Source organism: Ammospiza caudacuta, chromosome 11 (genome assembly GCF_027887145.1).
Source record: "Ammospiza caudacuta isolate bAmmCau1 chromosome 11, bAmmCau1.pri, whole genome shotgun sequence".
Taxonomy (NCBI): Eukaryota; Metazoa; Chordata; class Aves; order Passeriformes; family Passerellidae; genus Ammospiza; species Ammospiza caudacuta.
In genome coordinates this window covers 26709790-26726271 of record NC_080603.1, presented here as the reverse complement: position 1 = coordinate 26726271, position 16482 = coordinate 26709790, and the positions used below count along the sequence as shown (strand labels likewise).

Here is a 16482-nt window from a genome sequence, read left to right as displayed (position 1 = left end):
CTGAGAAAAATATTTTTGCCCCCTTTGGCGCAGCTGATTGGCCAAATTCAGGGCCCATACAAGGGTTAGCTATGAAGTAATTTTTAAATAATTGCTACAAGTTCCTATTTCCCAGAATCCAAGGGAAATCCAGCACGAGGGGCTGGGTTCCAACCTGCCTTGGCCCAGGGTCTGTGTGCTCTCTGTCCAGTTCCTGCTCCATCTTCAGCCCCCAGTGGGTGCCAGGCTGGGCCCAGAGGAGGCTGGAGGGTCCCAGCCCTGCTGGGGATGGCAGATGGATGGCTCTGAGCTCAGGCTGGGGCTGCTCCATCCCTGCAGGTGCCCCAGGCCAGGCTGGATCAGTGGGGACAGTGCCATATGTCCCTGCCATGGCTGGGATGGGATTTAATGTCCCTCCTACCCAAACCAATTTGGATTCCATGATCTGTTTGAGCAGTGCTTATGAACCTCCCCATGAAGTCTTAACTTCAGGGAAATAATCTTCTTTTTTGTACACATGTATGAAACGTTGAGCATTTATTTAGATTACCCCCAAATTGTCAGCAATTATATTGGGTGGGATTTTGTAGGTTTTGCAGGAAAAGCAGAAAATTACCCAGCTCTACCGCGTGTGCCTGTGCTCCAGCCTGGCTGGGAATCTGTTAGGAATTAGCTGTGGAGCTGATGGCTTCCCGAGTGGCTGCTTACCCAACGTGCTGCTGGTTATTATTTTGATTTTTCACAGAAAGCTTTGCCAGTTGTTGCTGTTTCCAGGCAGGATCTGGGGCACCGTGCCCTCGGATGCAAACTGGGTGGTTCAATTCCTGCAAGGCAGCTGTGGGCAGGCTCTGCTGGCTGTTTCACACTCGCCAGGGGCTGCAGTGCTGCAATCTGCCCAGGGAAGAGGAAACAGCCCCAGTTTGCTGTGTTTCTGTTTCTGTGGTTCAGCAGGTCCTCGTGCCCGGTCAGGCTGTGTCCCCCAGCCCCTGTCCTTGTCACACACAGCTCACAGGGGTTACTGGAAGGTCTGTGACTCTGCTGAGAGCCATTCTGAGTCACAGCAATGGGTAAAACTCAACAGGAATAGTGAAACTGAGATGGGTCTGGCCTGCTGAATCTCTGAGACGTGGTGGTTGTTGCACACTGAGCCCAGTATCGCTATTACAGTGTGTGAGCTCTTTCTGTTGGCTTTGCATGTTTTATTTTCATTACCAGAGAACATTTTTACATAAGGGTTTGAATACATTTTCCTCTATTCAGCAGGTTTGCAGCACAAGTTTCCCTTTGTATTGCCATTCTCCCTATTAATTGCCTGATTTTTACCATGGTTCTCGCTGGAATCTGCCTCCATGGGTGTGGGACTCTCTGCTCACCAGCTGCCATTGGCTTTGGTGGGAATTCTCTCTAGAGAAGATTGCAGAAACTATTTGTGTAATTAAATCCATCTCTTCCCTCATGAAAAACTCCTGTCCATGTTCAGTGAGCGTGAAAACTTCTGGGAACAAATGGAGTGAAAGAGGAAACAGCTTTGAGAGAGACCACCCAAAGCACAGAACAAACCTAGCACCATCCCTCTCCTTTTTCTTTATTCCAGAATTGTGTCCACACTCCCACACCGAGGGAGAAGAAAAAAGACCACAGTTATTAATCATTGGCAGAAATATTTTAAAATAACAATTTTAAAAAAGGTCAGAAAGAGTTGTTTGGGAAGATCTTCCCCACAGCAGCCTGTGAGGATGAGCAGAGGGTTCTGCTCCTTCTGGTGTCCACCCACACCGACGTGGGCTTCGTGTGTTTGCACGGGGGCACGTTCCTGCTGCAGGGCTGCTGCTCCCAGGCTGCGCTCACGTCTGCAGGGCAGCTGCAGCCACAGCCTCTGCCTGCAGCAGGAATTCTGGCAGGCTCTGGGGGAATGGGGGCTGGCAAAGGGCAGGGCATGGCAGGGCATGGCAGGGCACCGCAGGGCCTGGTGCGTGCACGGGGAGCTGGGCCCCCATTGTCACAGCCTGGAGCTCTGCCCGCCTCAGCCCGTGGCAGTGACGGCGCCTGAGCGCTCTGCCACAGGTGCATCAGCAAAAATGATTGGTTTGTTTGTTGTTTGGTTTGTTTTGGCACCCACAGCAGGCAGTGGAGAAGCTGCTTCTACAATTAACTTCCATGATTTTTCCAAGGGTTCAGACAAGTCCAAGAAATTTTACTTTTCTCTTCAAAAAGCTCTTTATAAATGCTGATAGTTTGATAGATCCAACAGGTCCTGTGTGTTTTACCCTGTATAATTCTCTCCCTGATTTTTTTTTTTTTTTTTTTTTTTTTGTTGTAGTCTTATGAACGATTTTCCTTTTCCCTTCACTGAAAAGAGGGACACTTCCAATTGCAAGTGGAATCAGGATAAGGTGTGGCTGGCAGGAAATCCCACACTGGGCTCATCCATCATCATTGCTGGAAATGACTGACAGACACACATGGGAAAAGTTACAGAAATTCAGGGAATTGGGGTGAAATGATAAATTTAAGAACAGGAATGAGAGATTTGGCTTCTGGGAAGATCCATCAGGGAGCTTTGAAGGACTGTCCTGGGAGCTGTTCCCTTCAGAGACAAGGTCACCTCACTTTGTTTGCTGCTGCTTTCTGAGGAATAATCCTGTTTTTTCTTTCACTTCCAGACCTGTTGCAATGATTTGTCATTGGATTTTTTCCCATGTATTTTTGGCGCTGTCCTTTTGGTAGAAACTTTAATTTCAAATCATTCCTAGGTTTCCTGGAAAGGCAGCCCTTGTTCATGAGGATATTTAGAGATGCCCAGGTTGCTGTGGCTGCCCCATCCCTTGGAGGTGCTCCAGGATGGGGCTGGGAGCAGCCTGGGACAGTGGAAGGGAGCTGGGCTGGAGCAGCTTTGAGGTCCCTCCCAAGCCAAGGCATTCCATGATTCTGTGACATGTCCATGGAGATGAAAATCTGATTGAGCCATGTGCTGCTGCTTCAGTTCAAAGGCTTCACATCTGCAACTTCTGGCTGTTCTCAGAATTTAAAAGCATAGAAATGATGATATAAGGCACACAAAATCAGATGAGATAATTTAATGAAAAAAACAGATATTGTATTGGGAAAAAGGCAGTGGCTGATTGGAGCTGAGGTGATGTATTCTGAAAGATAATACATAGAGGTTAAGACAAGTACAACACCATTTAATTACTGCCAGGGTTTCAGATGAAGTGAATTCCAGGTGAGTTTTGGTGCCACCTTCCTGCATCTGTTTGCTCTCAGCTTTATGTACAATCTGATTTAAAGCATTTCATGTTTCAGTGTAGTTGAAGTTGGTGTTTTCTGGTGGGATAAAAAGCCCCAAACACAGAAACAAACCCCAGCTTTTTGCTGTAAAGACACTCTGCCTGTGTGCCCTGCTCTGCCTGAGGTGGGAGTGAGGAGCTGCAGGTCCCACCTGGAAACAAACCCCTAAAGTGGATTAATTTAACATTAACAGAGACACAACCTCGTGTTTTTGCTTTCAGATTTAACAAATCAGGTGGAGACGGCTGGCCTGCAGCTGCAGAAGGTGACAGCAGAGATGGAGCACTACAAGAAGCTGTTGCTGTAAGATTCCCATTCCTCGATTGCTTCCACTGCACACAAAACACATCTGCCACTTTTTTCTCCCAGCAAGTGCTGCTTGTCAGAAAGCTCTGAGAAGGTTTTGACCAGCAGAGGAACAATTTTATCTTCATATGCTTGTTTCTAAGCACCTGCTGAGCTGTGGGAGCAGGGATTGCTGAACTGCAGCAGGGATTGCTGGAGCTGCAGAGGAGGGATAAGGAGCCTGAGGCAGTGCCTCACCTCACACACAGGTGTACGAGGCTTTTTGGGATATCCACATAAATTCAGGACTAAAAATGTGTGTATACACACGTTTATGTAGGAAGGAAGGAAAATATGGTGATAGAGCACTGCCAGAGGGCAGGGTTGGGTGGGATATGGGGAATTAGGAATTGTTCCTTGGGAGGGTGGGCAGGTCTGGCACAGGTTTTCCAGGGAATTTGTGGCTGTTCCTGGATCCCTGGCAGTGCCCAAGGCCAGGCTGGCTGGGCTTGGAACCACCTGGTCTATGGAAAGTGTGGGTGGAACAAGGTGGGCTTTGGGGTCCCTTCCTACCCAGACCATTGCAGGATTTTCTCCAATTTGCAGAGCACACCCCAGCACTCAGAGCACTCCCACATCAGGAGCCTGACACCCCAACGGCACAAAACATCACAAATGCACACTGAGTGCTGGAAACCTCCGTGGGCACTGGAGCAGCTGGGGGACATCACCTCCAGGAGAATCCAGAGGCTGCTGAAAAGGCCCAGGCTGTGTTTGTGGGGCTCAGGAGTCAGAGCTGGCACTGCCAGGCCCGTGGGCACCCAGCTGCCCTCTGTGCCCCTGATTCCCTGAACCTGAGCACGGGCTTTGTGCTGTTCTGTGCCCCTGATTCCCTGAACCTGAGCACGGGCTTTGTGCTGTTCTGTGCCCCTGATTCCCTGAACCCAAGCACGGGCTTTGTGCTGCTCTGTGCCCCTGATTCCCTGAACCTGACATTGGCTTTGTGCTGTTCTGCTCTGCCCCTCCTGTTTCAGTTCCCTCACTCAGGGGTCTGACCATGACCGAGTTGCAAATATTTGGGATGCTTAGCAACAAAGTACTGCAGTGATAATGTAAGGATTGAGTGGAAAACAAAGATGTCATGAACACAGTTAAATAAACACCGAGGGCTTTCCAAGTGTAAATTAACATTTCAGCGTAATATGGGCACAGTTTAATAAAACAACATATTCTATAGCTGTTTAAATGTAAATATGAACCTTAACCATGGTTATTAATTGGTGCAATGGTGACATAATGACATGAAACCTGCAAAGTTTCCAGCCCTTTTACCTACAAAATTGGGATTTGTTCCATTTTATTCATTTATTACTCAAAATTGTCACCGGTGTTGCAAGATCTCACTTCTTGTTTGCAACATTTGTGATTCAGGTCAGGCTGATGGCACTGGGAGTGTAACTTCCAATTATTAACAACCATTGCTGGAGCTGACAGAACTTTCTGTTCATGCCTTTTATCTGAAATGGAAAATGCAAGGAGGAAAACACACCCAGAAGTGATATCCAGGCTGCTGCAAGAGTAAAGCTCATTTCTTTGGGTAATATCCTTTTTTCCCAATGTTTTTTTAGGGTGAAGTCAACAGAACTTGATGTCTGTCAAAATGAACTGAAAAAGATCAAATATGAGAATGGAATTGCTGAGTCGAGGTAAATGCTGAAATGATATTTCATATTTTTGAGCAATGACAGCAAACATTTTATTATTTTAATGCAGTTTTTATTCAATAAATTTAAAAAAATTCGGTCAAGTCAGTAGACTTAACTTCATAAAGAACACATGGAGTTTTGACCAATATTTTATTTTCCAGGCATTATTATTTCTGTCTATAAATAAGAATATAGTAACTACAATGCTGCTATTTCTTTATTTCATCTGTAGACTTACAAAAGAGCTGAAGGAGAAGGACGAATCCCTTCTCGTTTGCCAACAAGTCTGCAAACATTTGCAGGAGGAGGTGGCTGAGAAAGAGAGGAGAGAAGAAGATCTGAAAAGAAGAACTGGGAGATCAGAGAGTGAGCTGGAAACCCTGAAAGCTCTGCTGGGCCAAACAGAGCAGGAGGTGCTGATGCTGAAACAGGAAAGGTAAAAGGAGCTGAGCTGGGCTCAGGTGTCCTGGAAATTCTGCAGATTTTGGAGGTCATTGACTTGGGTTTTTAAATTATTATGGGATAGATAAAACTTGGGTGAAGTGAAGAAAATGTGCAATAAAAAATAGGAGAAGTTCTGCTTGGACTGCAGGGCTTCAGCTGGAGTTTAACCTGAGCCCCAAACCCCCATTTTTGCAGCTGCTCTTTGTGCTCAAGGTGCAGGGAATATTCAAACCCCTGAAATGCAGAGCACTTGGTGCCTCCTGGCACTTCTAAATGCTGAAATCAAGCCTGTGGCTGTCAGAGTGAAACTGGAGATGGAGATTCTGCTGCAGGTAATTGGATAAATATGGATTCAGGTTGCTGAGTCCAAAGCAAAGGCACTCAGCTCGATCCCATCCCAGGGAAAACAGAAGCCCAATGCTTCATTGTGCACATCCCAAAGCAATGCCAGGGACAGTGGCAGCTTTGTGCACAGGCTGAACTGGTGGGAAGCTGCTCTCACACCTCCCCGAGCACCAGATCCTGTCCAAGAGCCTGACTGAGGGAACACTGAGGCATTTTTGGGGTGGACAAGTTGTTAACATCAGTGGCAGGAATTTAACCTCTCCAGAGTCCTGCCCTACAAGCCCCACGTAACAAACAGTGCCTTGAATGACAGAAAGCACTCAGTGCTGCTCATTCCAAACCCATTACAAATTTAAATTAATGAGCCTAATATTCCAAGCTCATGAAATACAAGTTCTGGGAGGAATATTTTAAGTCTTTCTGTGTTCTTTGAAATTTGTCTTGAAAATATCAAAGAACCATTAAAATGCCATTTGAAGTGGAAGACCAAGCACTGTATTTTCTTTAAAACATTAAATTCAGGAGGCAAGTGAGTGCACGGTGGAGATTCCAGGTGGTGATTCCTGGGGCAGGGACGAGCAGGACTTCATTGCAGGGCCAGGGGATCCCAGCAGTGTGGGCAGAGCCCAGGTTTACATGGAGTTTGTGTTTTCAGGGAGCTGCTGAAGAGCAGGACGGAGCAGCTGCAGGAGACACTGAGGCAGAAGGTGCAGAGTGAGGACTCCTGGAGGGACAAGGTGACTCTGGGGGGTTCAGTTCCACAAGGGCACAGGAAAGCAGGGAATGATCCCCCCCAGTGCCACGTGTGGTGGGGTCACGGAATCACACACAGCCTGGTTTGGAAGTGAATCAGCCAAAAAATCTGTCAGGAACACACAAATTGTGTTTGCCTTTGGCCTCTGGGTCTGCTGGGGCCTCAACCCCCTGAAATCCCAGGGAAGGGTTTGTTTGGGGAGCCCCCTGTTTCCAAAAGCACATTTAATGTTGGCTCAAGTTCATGGAATGCCAGGATCTCAGCCTGGTTTGGGCTGGAGGGACCTTAAAGCCCCTCCAGTGCCACCCCAGCCACGGCAGGGACAGCTCCTCCGTCCCAGGTGCCCCAAACCAGCCTGGCCTGGGCACTGCCAGGATCCAGGGGCAGCCACAGCTTGTCTATAATATCCTCTGTGCAAGGAGCTCTCCTGGCAGCCTCTTCCAGAGGGATTTGGGGAGCTGCTTCCCATGAACAGCTGTCACCCTGTCACCCGTGTTTTCATCCGCAGCTTTCTCCATGAGCACCAAAAAACCCTGAACTGAAAAAGAAATAAAAATATATTCATCTATTAAAAAGAATAATAAATAAAAATATATTTATGTATTGAAAAGAATAAAAATATATATTAAAAAGAATAAGAAACTAAAATAAGTGCATATATCAGTGAAGGAAAATTTAAAAGCAGAGTTAAACAATAACTGTGACTTGTCTGATTTAAGCCTCACATAATTGGTGACTGAAATTACTGTATTTTTTGTTTCAGTGTCTGAAAGCTTTATTTAGTCCCAGGAAAACTTGGGGACTGGTAGCAATTAGGATCAGTTTCATTTCTTTGGAAACCCCTTCCCTTCCCTGTCACAGGATATAATTTGGGAAGGGGATCAGGCTGGCTCCATAATCAGAGGTTTTCAGCCTGACATGAGAACAAAGTAAAGATTGGTGGGAGGGAGAGGGAGCAATTTCAGCTTTGGTGTCACAGCCATTAAAATGCAGCCACAGCAAGGCCCCAAAACTCAGCTCAGCAGCCAAAAAAATCAACAAAGTGACAAAGTGACAACATTGCCTTTGGTTTGTGCCACTGCAGAGCACCAGAAAGTCAAGTTTTCTGTTTAAAATACATATAAACCCGAAATGGTTTCAGTGGAACAAAAAAAAAAAGTCACTTTCAGGGAGTAATTTAAGAAATAACTCCACTGGAACACTCCACATTTAAGGAATCCCAGGATTGCTGAGTTTCCTTTGAGTGCCCAAACACCACCCTGTCCCCAGAGCCCCCAGTGCCACATCCAGTCATTCCCTGGGCACCTCCAGGTGTGCTCCTGCCCTCCCCTGAGAACCTTTCCATGCAGAAATCCCTCCTGGACAGATGGGTGCACACCTTCATCTTTTAGGCTTTTAAGATATTAATTAACGAGGGGTGTGTAAGTGGCTGTAAATCAATTAGTGGCCAATGTGCTCTCTTGGAACATCAACCTTCACTTTATTCTGTTCTGGATCTCAGCTTTACTAATTTCAAATATTAAATGGGAAACATTTTGTATGAATGGGCTCAGGTTTTTATATATTGCCTTTAATTGTTTAGTCTATGGAGTCAAGGAGCCTCCAACAAGTGATCAGGATCTGTAATAATAGGTGGAGTTAATAAATCTGGGGGTTTATGTTCAGAATCCCAATTCCCATCTAAGAACATAGAAATATCAAAATATAATATAATATAATATAATATAATATAATATAATTATAAGCAACAATATATATTATTATATAATAATGAAAATAGTAGTTCATCATTATGTAATAATTATTATATTAAATAACGAATATCAGTATAATATTAATTACTAATATTACATAATTATAGAATATATAATCTTAATTACAGAATAATTATGTTTGTAACAAAATTTATTATATAATAATATAATAATAATTAATATAGTAACAATTTCATTTTATATATTATAATTATAAAATAATTATTAATAATATTTTATTATAATTATTGTCATTATTGATATTGTTATTGATATTGTTGTTATTATTATAAGAGTCTACTCTGAGCATCCTACAAATACAAAAATTTTAAGCTATAACAGTGGGGGATTTGCACTTCTTCCACACCCTGAATTGGGAATATTTTGCTTTAAAAAATAATGAAAATATTTCCAGTTTCTCTTTTCCCCCTAAAGACATTGGGGAGATTTATTATACTTCTGCTCATAACAATGTGTGGAATTAGATAATTGTAATTAAGCTCATTGTGGGCTTTTGTGCTTTTAATCATTGAAATAATGAGGTTTGTGTTGTGCATTTAATGTGCCTGTTGTGCTCTCAGCCTGCTGCAATGAAATCCTGGGAAAGGAAAAGTGTTCTCCTAAATGCAGCCTTCAGGGTTTCCTCCAGAATCCAGAATTTTCTGGAGAAATTTCACCCAGTATTCTAACTGGAGAAGGGTCTGGGATCCATCATTTCTGGGGAATGCATTTATAATGTGAATTATTGGAGATGCTGCTAGGACTGGGAAATTTCACCCAATATTCCAAGTGGAGAAGGATGTGGGATGAGCTCCTTGGGACCTGGCAGGGCCTGCAGGGGCTCCAGGAGAGCTGCAGAGGGACTGGGGACAGGGATGGAGGGACAGCACACAGGGAATGGCTCCCAGTGCCAGAGGGCAGCGATGGGTGGGACATTGGGAATTGGGGATTCCTGGCTGGGATGGGATTCCCAGAGCAGCTGGGGCTGCCCCTGCATCCCTGGCAGTGCCCAAGGCCAGGCTGGACCCTGGGGCTGGAGCACCTGGGGCAGTGGGAGGTGTCCCTGCCGTGGCTGGGGTGGCACTGGGGGGGATTTAAGGTCCATCCCATCCCAATAACAATAACAATACCAATCCCATCCCATCCCATTATCCCACGCCAGTGTGACAGTGGCACTGACCCCTCTTGTCCCCCAGCTGGAGATGGACCTGGCCAAGGGGGAGGCTCGGCACAAAGAAGCAATTCTGAAAGTCAGGGAAGAGGCCAGAGTGGAGCTGGAGCTGGAGAGGCAAAAACAGCAGGAGCTGATCACAAAGTACCAGAGAGAACACGAGGAGCTCCAGCAGAAGGTGAGCAATGCTCCAGAGAAAACTTGTGGCAGAAGATCACAGAAAACTGTAAAAAATTGGAATGTGAAGGAATAAAACCTTCTCTGCGTGTCATCTTCTCTAGATGACACAGTACTTTTTCACAGTCTTAGTATATTTAATTTATTTTTAATGGAACAAGCTGAAAAGAACTATTCCAGTTCAAGTTCATTGGTGTGGAAGTTCTTTCTCATCTCGTATTTTCAGCACCAAAACTCCATCTACGTCCCCAGAGTTGCTGATTATATTTAATCTGACATCATCACTTTTAAAAGCTTGGGGCTGTTTCAGGCTATGATGAGGTGCCACAATCCCACTCATATTTTTCCCCTTCCCAAGGGAACCTGCAGCTCCAGGGCCAGTAAAAGCTGCTGGGCTGGACTGGTGCTGGCACCACAGGGGGCTGGGAGCTCCAGATCCCCCTCAAGTTTTATATAGAAATTGAGAAATTGTACCTGGAACCTGAGTTTCCAAAAGGTTTGATACAATTCCTGAGAAAACCTGAGAAATCTGGAAAATGAAAGGAATGTAATGAGGTTTTATTATTATTTAAAATCTGGGACATTGTGAGTTAGAGCTGAAAATGAGTTTGGCTTTGTTCACCTGGCAAATATTTAACCATGGTTTTTAAACCCTGAGGAAACACCGACTTGCAATAAATTTAACTTGAAGTTAAATTTCCCCTTTTTTTACCTCAATGACTCTATTTGATCTTGAACACATTAATTAATCTCTGTGTTCTCAGTGAGTGGTGATTAATTTACAGCTCTCTGGTGTCCTCTGAGGGAATTATGTAAATTCAGAGCTATTTTTTCCTCTCTGAGGACCTGCAAGTTTGAATTTGTTGGTTTTTTCCTCAAGTCACCATTTGTCTGCTATTACTTCTCCATATTTAGAGGTTCTGAGTGGAGATTAATTCCCATCTGATCTCACCCAGATCCCAGGTTTAATATCCAGTGCCACCAAGAGCTTGAGGATGGAGATGGAAATTCTGGAGAAGAAGCTCCAAGATGCCCAAATGAAAGTGGCAGAGAAGGATGGAGACAAGGAAAAAGAAATCCAGAGCCTTAAAAGGCTCATCAGTGAGCTTGAGTTCCAGCTGACCATGGAAAAGAGCAACAATGAATCATTCCTGGACAAACTGAGGAAAGAAATTAAGCACAAGTCAGATGAACTGGAAAAATTAACCCAGGAGAAGACACAGCTGATTCACAGTTTGAGTCAAGTTCAGGAGGAGGTAGGAACAGGACCCAGGAAATGCCTGGTTATTTTTACTTGGAGACATGTGATTTCTAAAACCATTCAGAGGTCTGTGACCAGAAAATCCATTGAAATGCAAAGATTTCTCAAACAAATCCATCATAATTTCCTAAATACGGTACATCACAAAAGGTGTGAACTTTTAATTCAGCAAATGCTTAAATTAGTGCTTCATAGAAAAATATATTACTAAAAATTATTTTTCAGATCCTGCAAGATCTTTCTTAGTCTGTAGCCTCACGTCCCACTGCCCAGACATGAGTAAACAATGAAGAATTCCCAGTTTTTAGAGTAGAAGACATGGATATTTCTCATTCCTTGAACTGGTACCCCAGCTCCCACCAGTGCAGCCACGTTCCCTAACTCAGGAATGCATAAAAATGAATTAAATGCAAAGAGAAATCCAACTGATGGATATTCTGACCACAAACATTTGCTGAATGCTTGGAATATGATGGGAAGGGAGGAGAGAGCTGCTCCATGGGAAATGTGGAGTCAGGGACTGCAGATAAGATTAGGCAGGAATGTCCAAAGCAATTCAGTGACAGGAAAAAGAATTAGTCAACAGCAAAAATAAAACTCTTCCAAGTGAATTGGTGCTAGGGTTGGTACTGATCTATTCCTTGGAAAGGTTGGGAAAGGTGTGAGTGGAATTCCAGTGAGGTTGTGACCAATCTGTGCCCAAGGATGGGGACATGGCAGAGAGGGGCCTTGGCAGTGCTGGGACAGCAGGGGGACTGCATGGAATCACCATGAGCGATTCCATGTGTTCATCCCTGGTTCCACACCTGGTTCCATATCTGATTCCATACCTGGTTCCACATTTGGTTCCATTCCTGGTTCTGTATCTGATTCTACATCTGGTTCCATATCTGGTTCCACACCTGGTTCCACACCCGGTTCCATGCAGTCTGTGCTCTCCCACTGCAGAGGGTTACAGGGAAAAGCAGCATTAACCCCTTGGTGTCACTGCCCCTCTGTCCATTACTGCCTTCCCTTCCCAAGAGCAGCATTCCCAGTTCTCCCAGCTGGGCAGGAGAGCAGGAACACCATCTGAGCACTTCCCTGGGAACAGCAGGACAGTGCAGGGCGGCTCCCTGTCCCAGGAGAGTCCAGGTGTGATGTCTGGCCCATTCCCGGCGTTTCTGTGCAGAATTCCCTGCTGCAGGGGCGGCGCTCCGGTGCGATGTCCGGCCCATTCCCGTGTTTCTCGTTGCAGAACTCGGTGCTGCAGGACACGGTGCGCCGGGAGTGCGAGGAGCGCTTCGAGCTGACGGCGGCGCTGGGCCGGGCCCGGGAGCAGGTGCTGGAGCTGCGGCGGCTGAGCGGGGCCCTGCCGGGCTCGCCGCGCTCGCTGCCCGCCGGCGATCTGCGCCTCTCGGGCACCCTGGGCACGGCCCGGGCTGCCCGCGGCCCCGGCTCGGGCCGGCACGGCGGCAGCAGCGCCGCGTCCCTGGAGCCCCCCAAGGCAAGGGCGGCCCCGCCGAGCGAGCCCCGCGGCCGGGGCCCCGCCGGCATGAGGCACCGGCCGAGCCAGCTCTGACAGCTCCGCCCGGAAACCGTTCCGGCCTCCAGAGGAACGCTCCCGAACTCATCCTACAATTTAAAATCCAGTTAAATATTTGTTTATTTTTGGTGCGGTAACTTTTATCTGTCCGATAATTTATTCATGGTGTAATTAAGTGCTGGGCGCATTTCGAGATGGGAAAAGTGAAAAGAGTCTCTCCAAGAGGAGCACAAAGAGCAGCACATCTTCAATGAGTGGGATTGAAATCAGAAAATCCCTGGATCCCAGAAGGTTTGGGCTGGAAAGGACCTTAAAGTTCATCCCATTCCAATGTCCTGGCCCTGGGCAGGGAATAATGGCCCAGCATCACAGGATCCAGGAAGGATGGGGCTGGGAGCAGCCTGGGACAGGAACTGGAGGAGCTTTGAGGTCCCTTCCAACCCAAACCAGTCTGTGATTCCATGATTCCATCATCTCACACCTGGGCTCTTATCTCCTGTTTGTGTCCTGGGGCAGCAGCTGCAGCAAAGGGGGTGTGCGGCCAGGGAGGAACAGCACGTAAAATAAAAATGGATAAAATAAAATAATGGGAGCAGGAACAGGATCACAGCTCTGGCACGAGGGACTGGCCAGGTCCTGGAGCCAAACCAAGTCCAGAACAAATATTTCCCTTCTCCCCCTTCCTCCCAGAACCCAGAGCTCCTGCTGCTAAGCAATAAACAAAATATGGAAATGCCAGGGACCCTATTTTGCTGGCTTTGCAAACAATTTAATGAGTCTCACCATGTCAAGGAAAGTTTACCAAGTGTTTTCCATGGTGGGACGACAGGCAGAGCACAAAGTGCCACGGAGGACGTGGACACCTCATTACAGCCCTGAAATTTTAGGAAATCAAACTTGCTGCAGAAAGTTCTTGTAGGGGTGGTGTCAGGGACCTTGCCTTGCAGGACTCGTGGCACGAGGCAAAGCCAAACAAAGCTCCAGGAACAAACCTGTCCCCGTGGGCAGCATTCCAGCCCTTCCCTTGGAGCAAACACCCCATGGCACGGGGCTGTCCTGTCCTTCCCTGCTGGAAAGGCTCAGACTGCCCTGGCAGAGCTGGGGTGGTGCCTGCTCTGAAGGGAGCTCCTGCAGCCCTGACCCTTCCAGAAAGGATCAGTCCCCTGTGCCAGGCAGGGAATGGGGCTCGGTGGGCTGGGCTGGTGCTCTGTGTGAGCCCCAGGCACATCCCTGGTGTCACCAAACCCCTCCTGAGTGACCCTGCCACTCAGGGTGGGCAGGGGATCCATCCCTGCTCCCAGGGGACAAAGGGACAGCACAAGAGGAGCCCTGGAATCTCAGTCAGTGCCTCAGTGTGGCTCATCCTTTTCCCACCTGAAGTTGCCCAAAGTGTAATGTTCTCCACAGATGATTTGATGGAGAGTCCAGCCCCTGTCTGGTCCTGCTGCTCCTTCAGCAGAAATCGGGATCAGCAGGGGCCACGCACAGCTTGCCATGGATATCACTTCATTCCCACTGGGATATCACAAACCAAAGCTGGGGTGATCACTAGACCTTGCTCTGAGGTGTGTGTAGGATCTGGGATCCCGACTGTGCCTTGCAGATGGAGTTTTTCTACAAAAGAAGAAATTGGACTGCAGGAAAAAGCATCTTAGTTCCTAAGCAGTGTTAAAAGTGCATGGAAATAGAAACTGATGCCACAGATCATTAAAATGTATTAATCAGAATAAAAGCATGACTGTCTTTCTTTGTACTGTGCATTTTCAATACCAAAACAAGAGTAGGATAATGAAACTGGGGAAAGTTCCTTTCGCAGACAACCCCCCAGAGCTGCATTTTTAGTTATTTAAAGCAGGCCCTTATTTCCATCATGAAAATTTGATGTTGGTGGTTACAGGTGGCTGAGAGAGCCCTGCTGAATGAAGAACAAACCCCAAACGGCTGTGATGGTGTGAAACACTAATCCAGGGGTTTCATCCTCACAGCACACACAGAATTCACTGGGCTGGGATAATAAAAAGGGCACTGCCTGGGATTAATGCTGGGGGATTTTCACACCAGGAATGTCATTTGTGTGCAGCATCTGGCACTGCCCTGGGAGCTGCTCCCAGGTCATGGCCAGCTCCCATGGATTGCTCTCCTTGGCCCTCCAGGTTCTGGAGTGGGGACAGGGCTCAGTGCCAGGGGACTCTGCTCTTGCCCAGAGAGCCAAGGCAGGGGCACAGGTGCCTCCAGATCTCTCAGGGGATGGAGACCTTTCCACAGAGGGGGTTGGCCCAGGGTGTCCCTGAGGCCACTTTTCCAGACCCACCCTCCCCTCTGCTCCCTGCAGGGGGATGAGGCTGAGACCAGCAGGGCTCAGGCACTGGTGCCAGGCACAGAATTAACTCAGGGTGGGAAATGTCAGGGAAAGGGGGAATAACCCAGGGGGTCCAGATGGGAGGAAAGAGCTGACAGCTGGAAAGGAAAGTCTCAGTGTGAGTGAGAGAGAGGAAAATGCCCTCCCCTGGAGATGTGCAGCCAGGGAGGATCCCTGCAGTGGTGGAGCCCTTGTGCTTGAGTCATTCCAAGTGGGTGGGAAAAATCCATGGAAAATGTCCTGGCAGGAGCAGCCCTGCGCTGCAGGACCAGCTGAACCCAGTGCCCCAAAGGGGATTTTCCATCTCCTGATTTATGGGATGTGGAAAGTGGTTTGGCCTGGCACCACTCCAGGGAGCAATGCCCAGCTGGCAGTACCTGCTTGGAGCTCTGGGGAAAGAGTCCTGGAAGAAATCTGCAGGCACAGGGGAAAGGAGCCTGGAGAGCCATGGACTGCAGCAGGTTCTTCTTCCTGCTGGAGGGTCACACTCTGTGCTGCCCAGATGTCCTTCACCATCACCATCATCATTGTCACAGACTGTTTTGAGTTGGAAGGACCTTAAATCCCATCAAATGCCATCCCTGCCATGGCAGGGACACCTCCCACTGTCCCAGGTGCTCCAGCCCTGTCCAGCCTGGCCTTGGGCACTGCCAGGGATTCAGGGGCAGCCACAGCTGTGCCAGGGGCTGCCCACCCTGCCAGGAACAATTCCCAATTCCCAATATCCCATCCAGCCCTGCCCTCTGGGATGGGACGCCATTCCCTGTGTGCTGTCCCTCCAGCCCCTGTAACACAGGCACTGCCCTCTCCTGACATCCCCTTCCCCAGTCCAGAGCAGCGTTTCACTGGCAGCAGAAATCGGGGATGCAGCATCCCCCAGGCTGAATGTTGGGAGTTCCCTCGGCTCTGCTCCACGGCCGGGGCTGGGGGCGGGCACTGGGAATTCGGGAACGATGCCGGGGTGGGGCTGGCTCGGGAATCCTGTCCGTTAGGAGAAGCTCCTCAGGAGCCCGAGGCTGGCCCCGCTCGCTGAACATTTCCGTGAATCATTGGCTTTTATGGAAATCCAGCATCCTCTCCCCAGCTGTTTCCTGTGCACTGTGCTGGCTGCAGGGCTTGTTTTAACTTTCCGGGACTGAGCGGTCATTTTAATCACCACCAAGCTCTGAACAAAGAGCCACGTGTGCCTTGGGGGGAAAGCACCCAAAAAAGGCTCCTGGGAAGAGCTGGGAGGCTTCCCGAGAAGGGCAGGCTCCGGGGGTGTAACCCAGGAGCAGCACGGCCTCAGTCAGTGGCTGCCAACCCCATCCTGTTTGCTGGTGTCTGGTTTAAGGGGGTGTTTTTGGGGGTTCCTTCTAAAAATAACCCCAGCACCTCCTGGGAGGGTGGTGGAAGGAAGCAGTAGCTGGAGCTGGATGAGGCACAAATTCACCT

General features: G+C 47.9%; 1 protein-coding gene across 1 annotated transcript in view; it reads left to right on the top strand.

Annotated features, from left to right (window-relative positions):
* The window catches only part of LEKR1 (leucine, glutamate and lysine rich 1), a 30234-nt gene extending 17509 nt beyond the window's left edge, over nucleotides 1-12725 (top strand). The window contains exons 6-12 of the mRNA XM_058811870.1: nucleotides 3489-3570; nucleotides 5181-5258; nucleotides 5491-5694; nucleotides 6703-6784; nucleotides 9752-9904; nucleotides 10860-11159; nucleotides 12402-12725. Of these exons, the coding sequence (XP_058667853.1) occupies nucleotides 3489-3570; nucleotides 5181-5258; nucleotides 5491-5694; nucleotides 6703-6784; nucleotides 9752-9904; nucleotides 10860-11159; nucleotides 12402-12725 (1223 nt within the window). The remainder of the gene's footprint in view (nucleotides 1-3488; nucleotides 3571-5180; nucleotides 5259-5490; nucleotides 5695-6702; nucleotides 6785-9751; nucleotides 9905-10859; nucleotides 11160-12401) is intronic.
* The last annotated feature ends 3757 nt before the right edge of the window (nucleotides 12726-16482 follow it).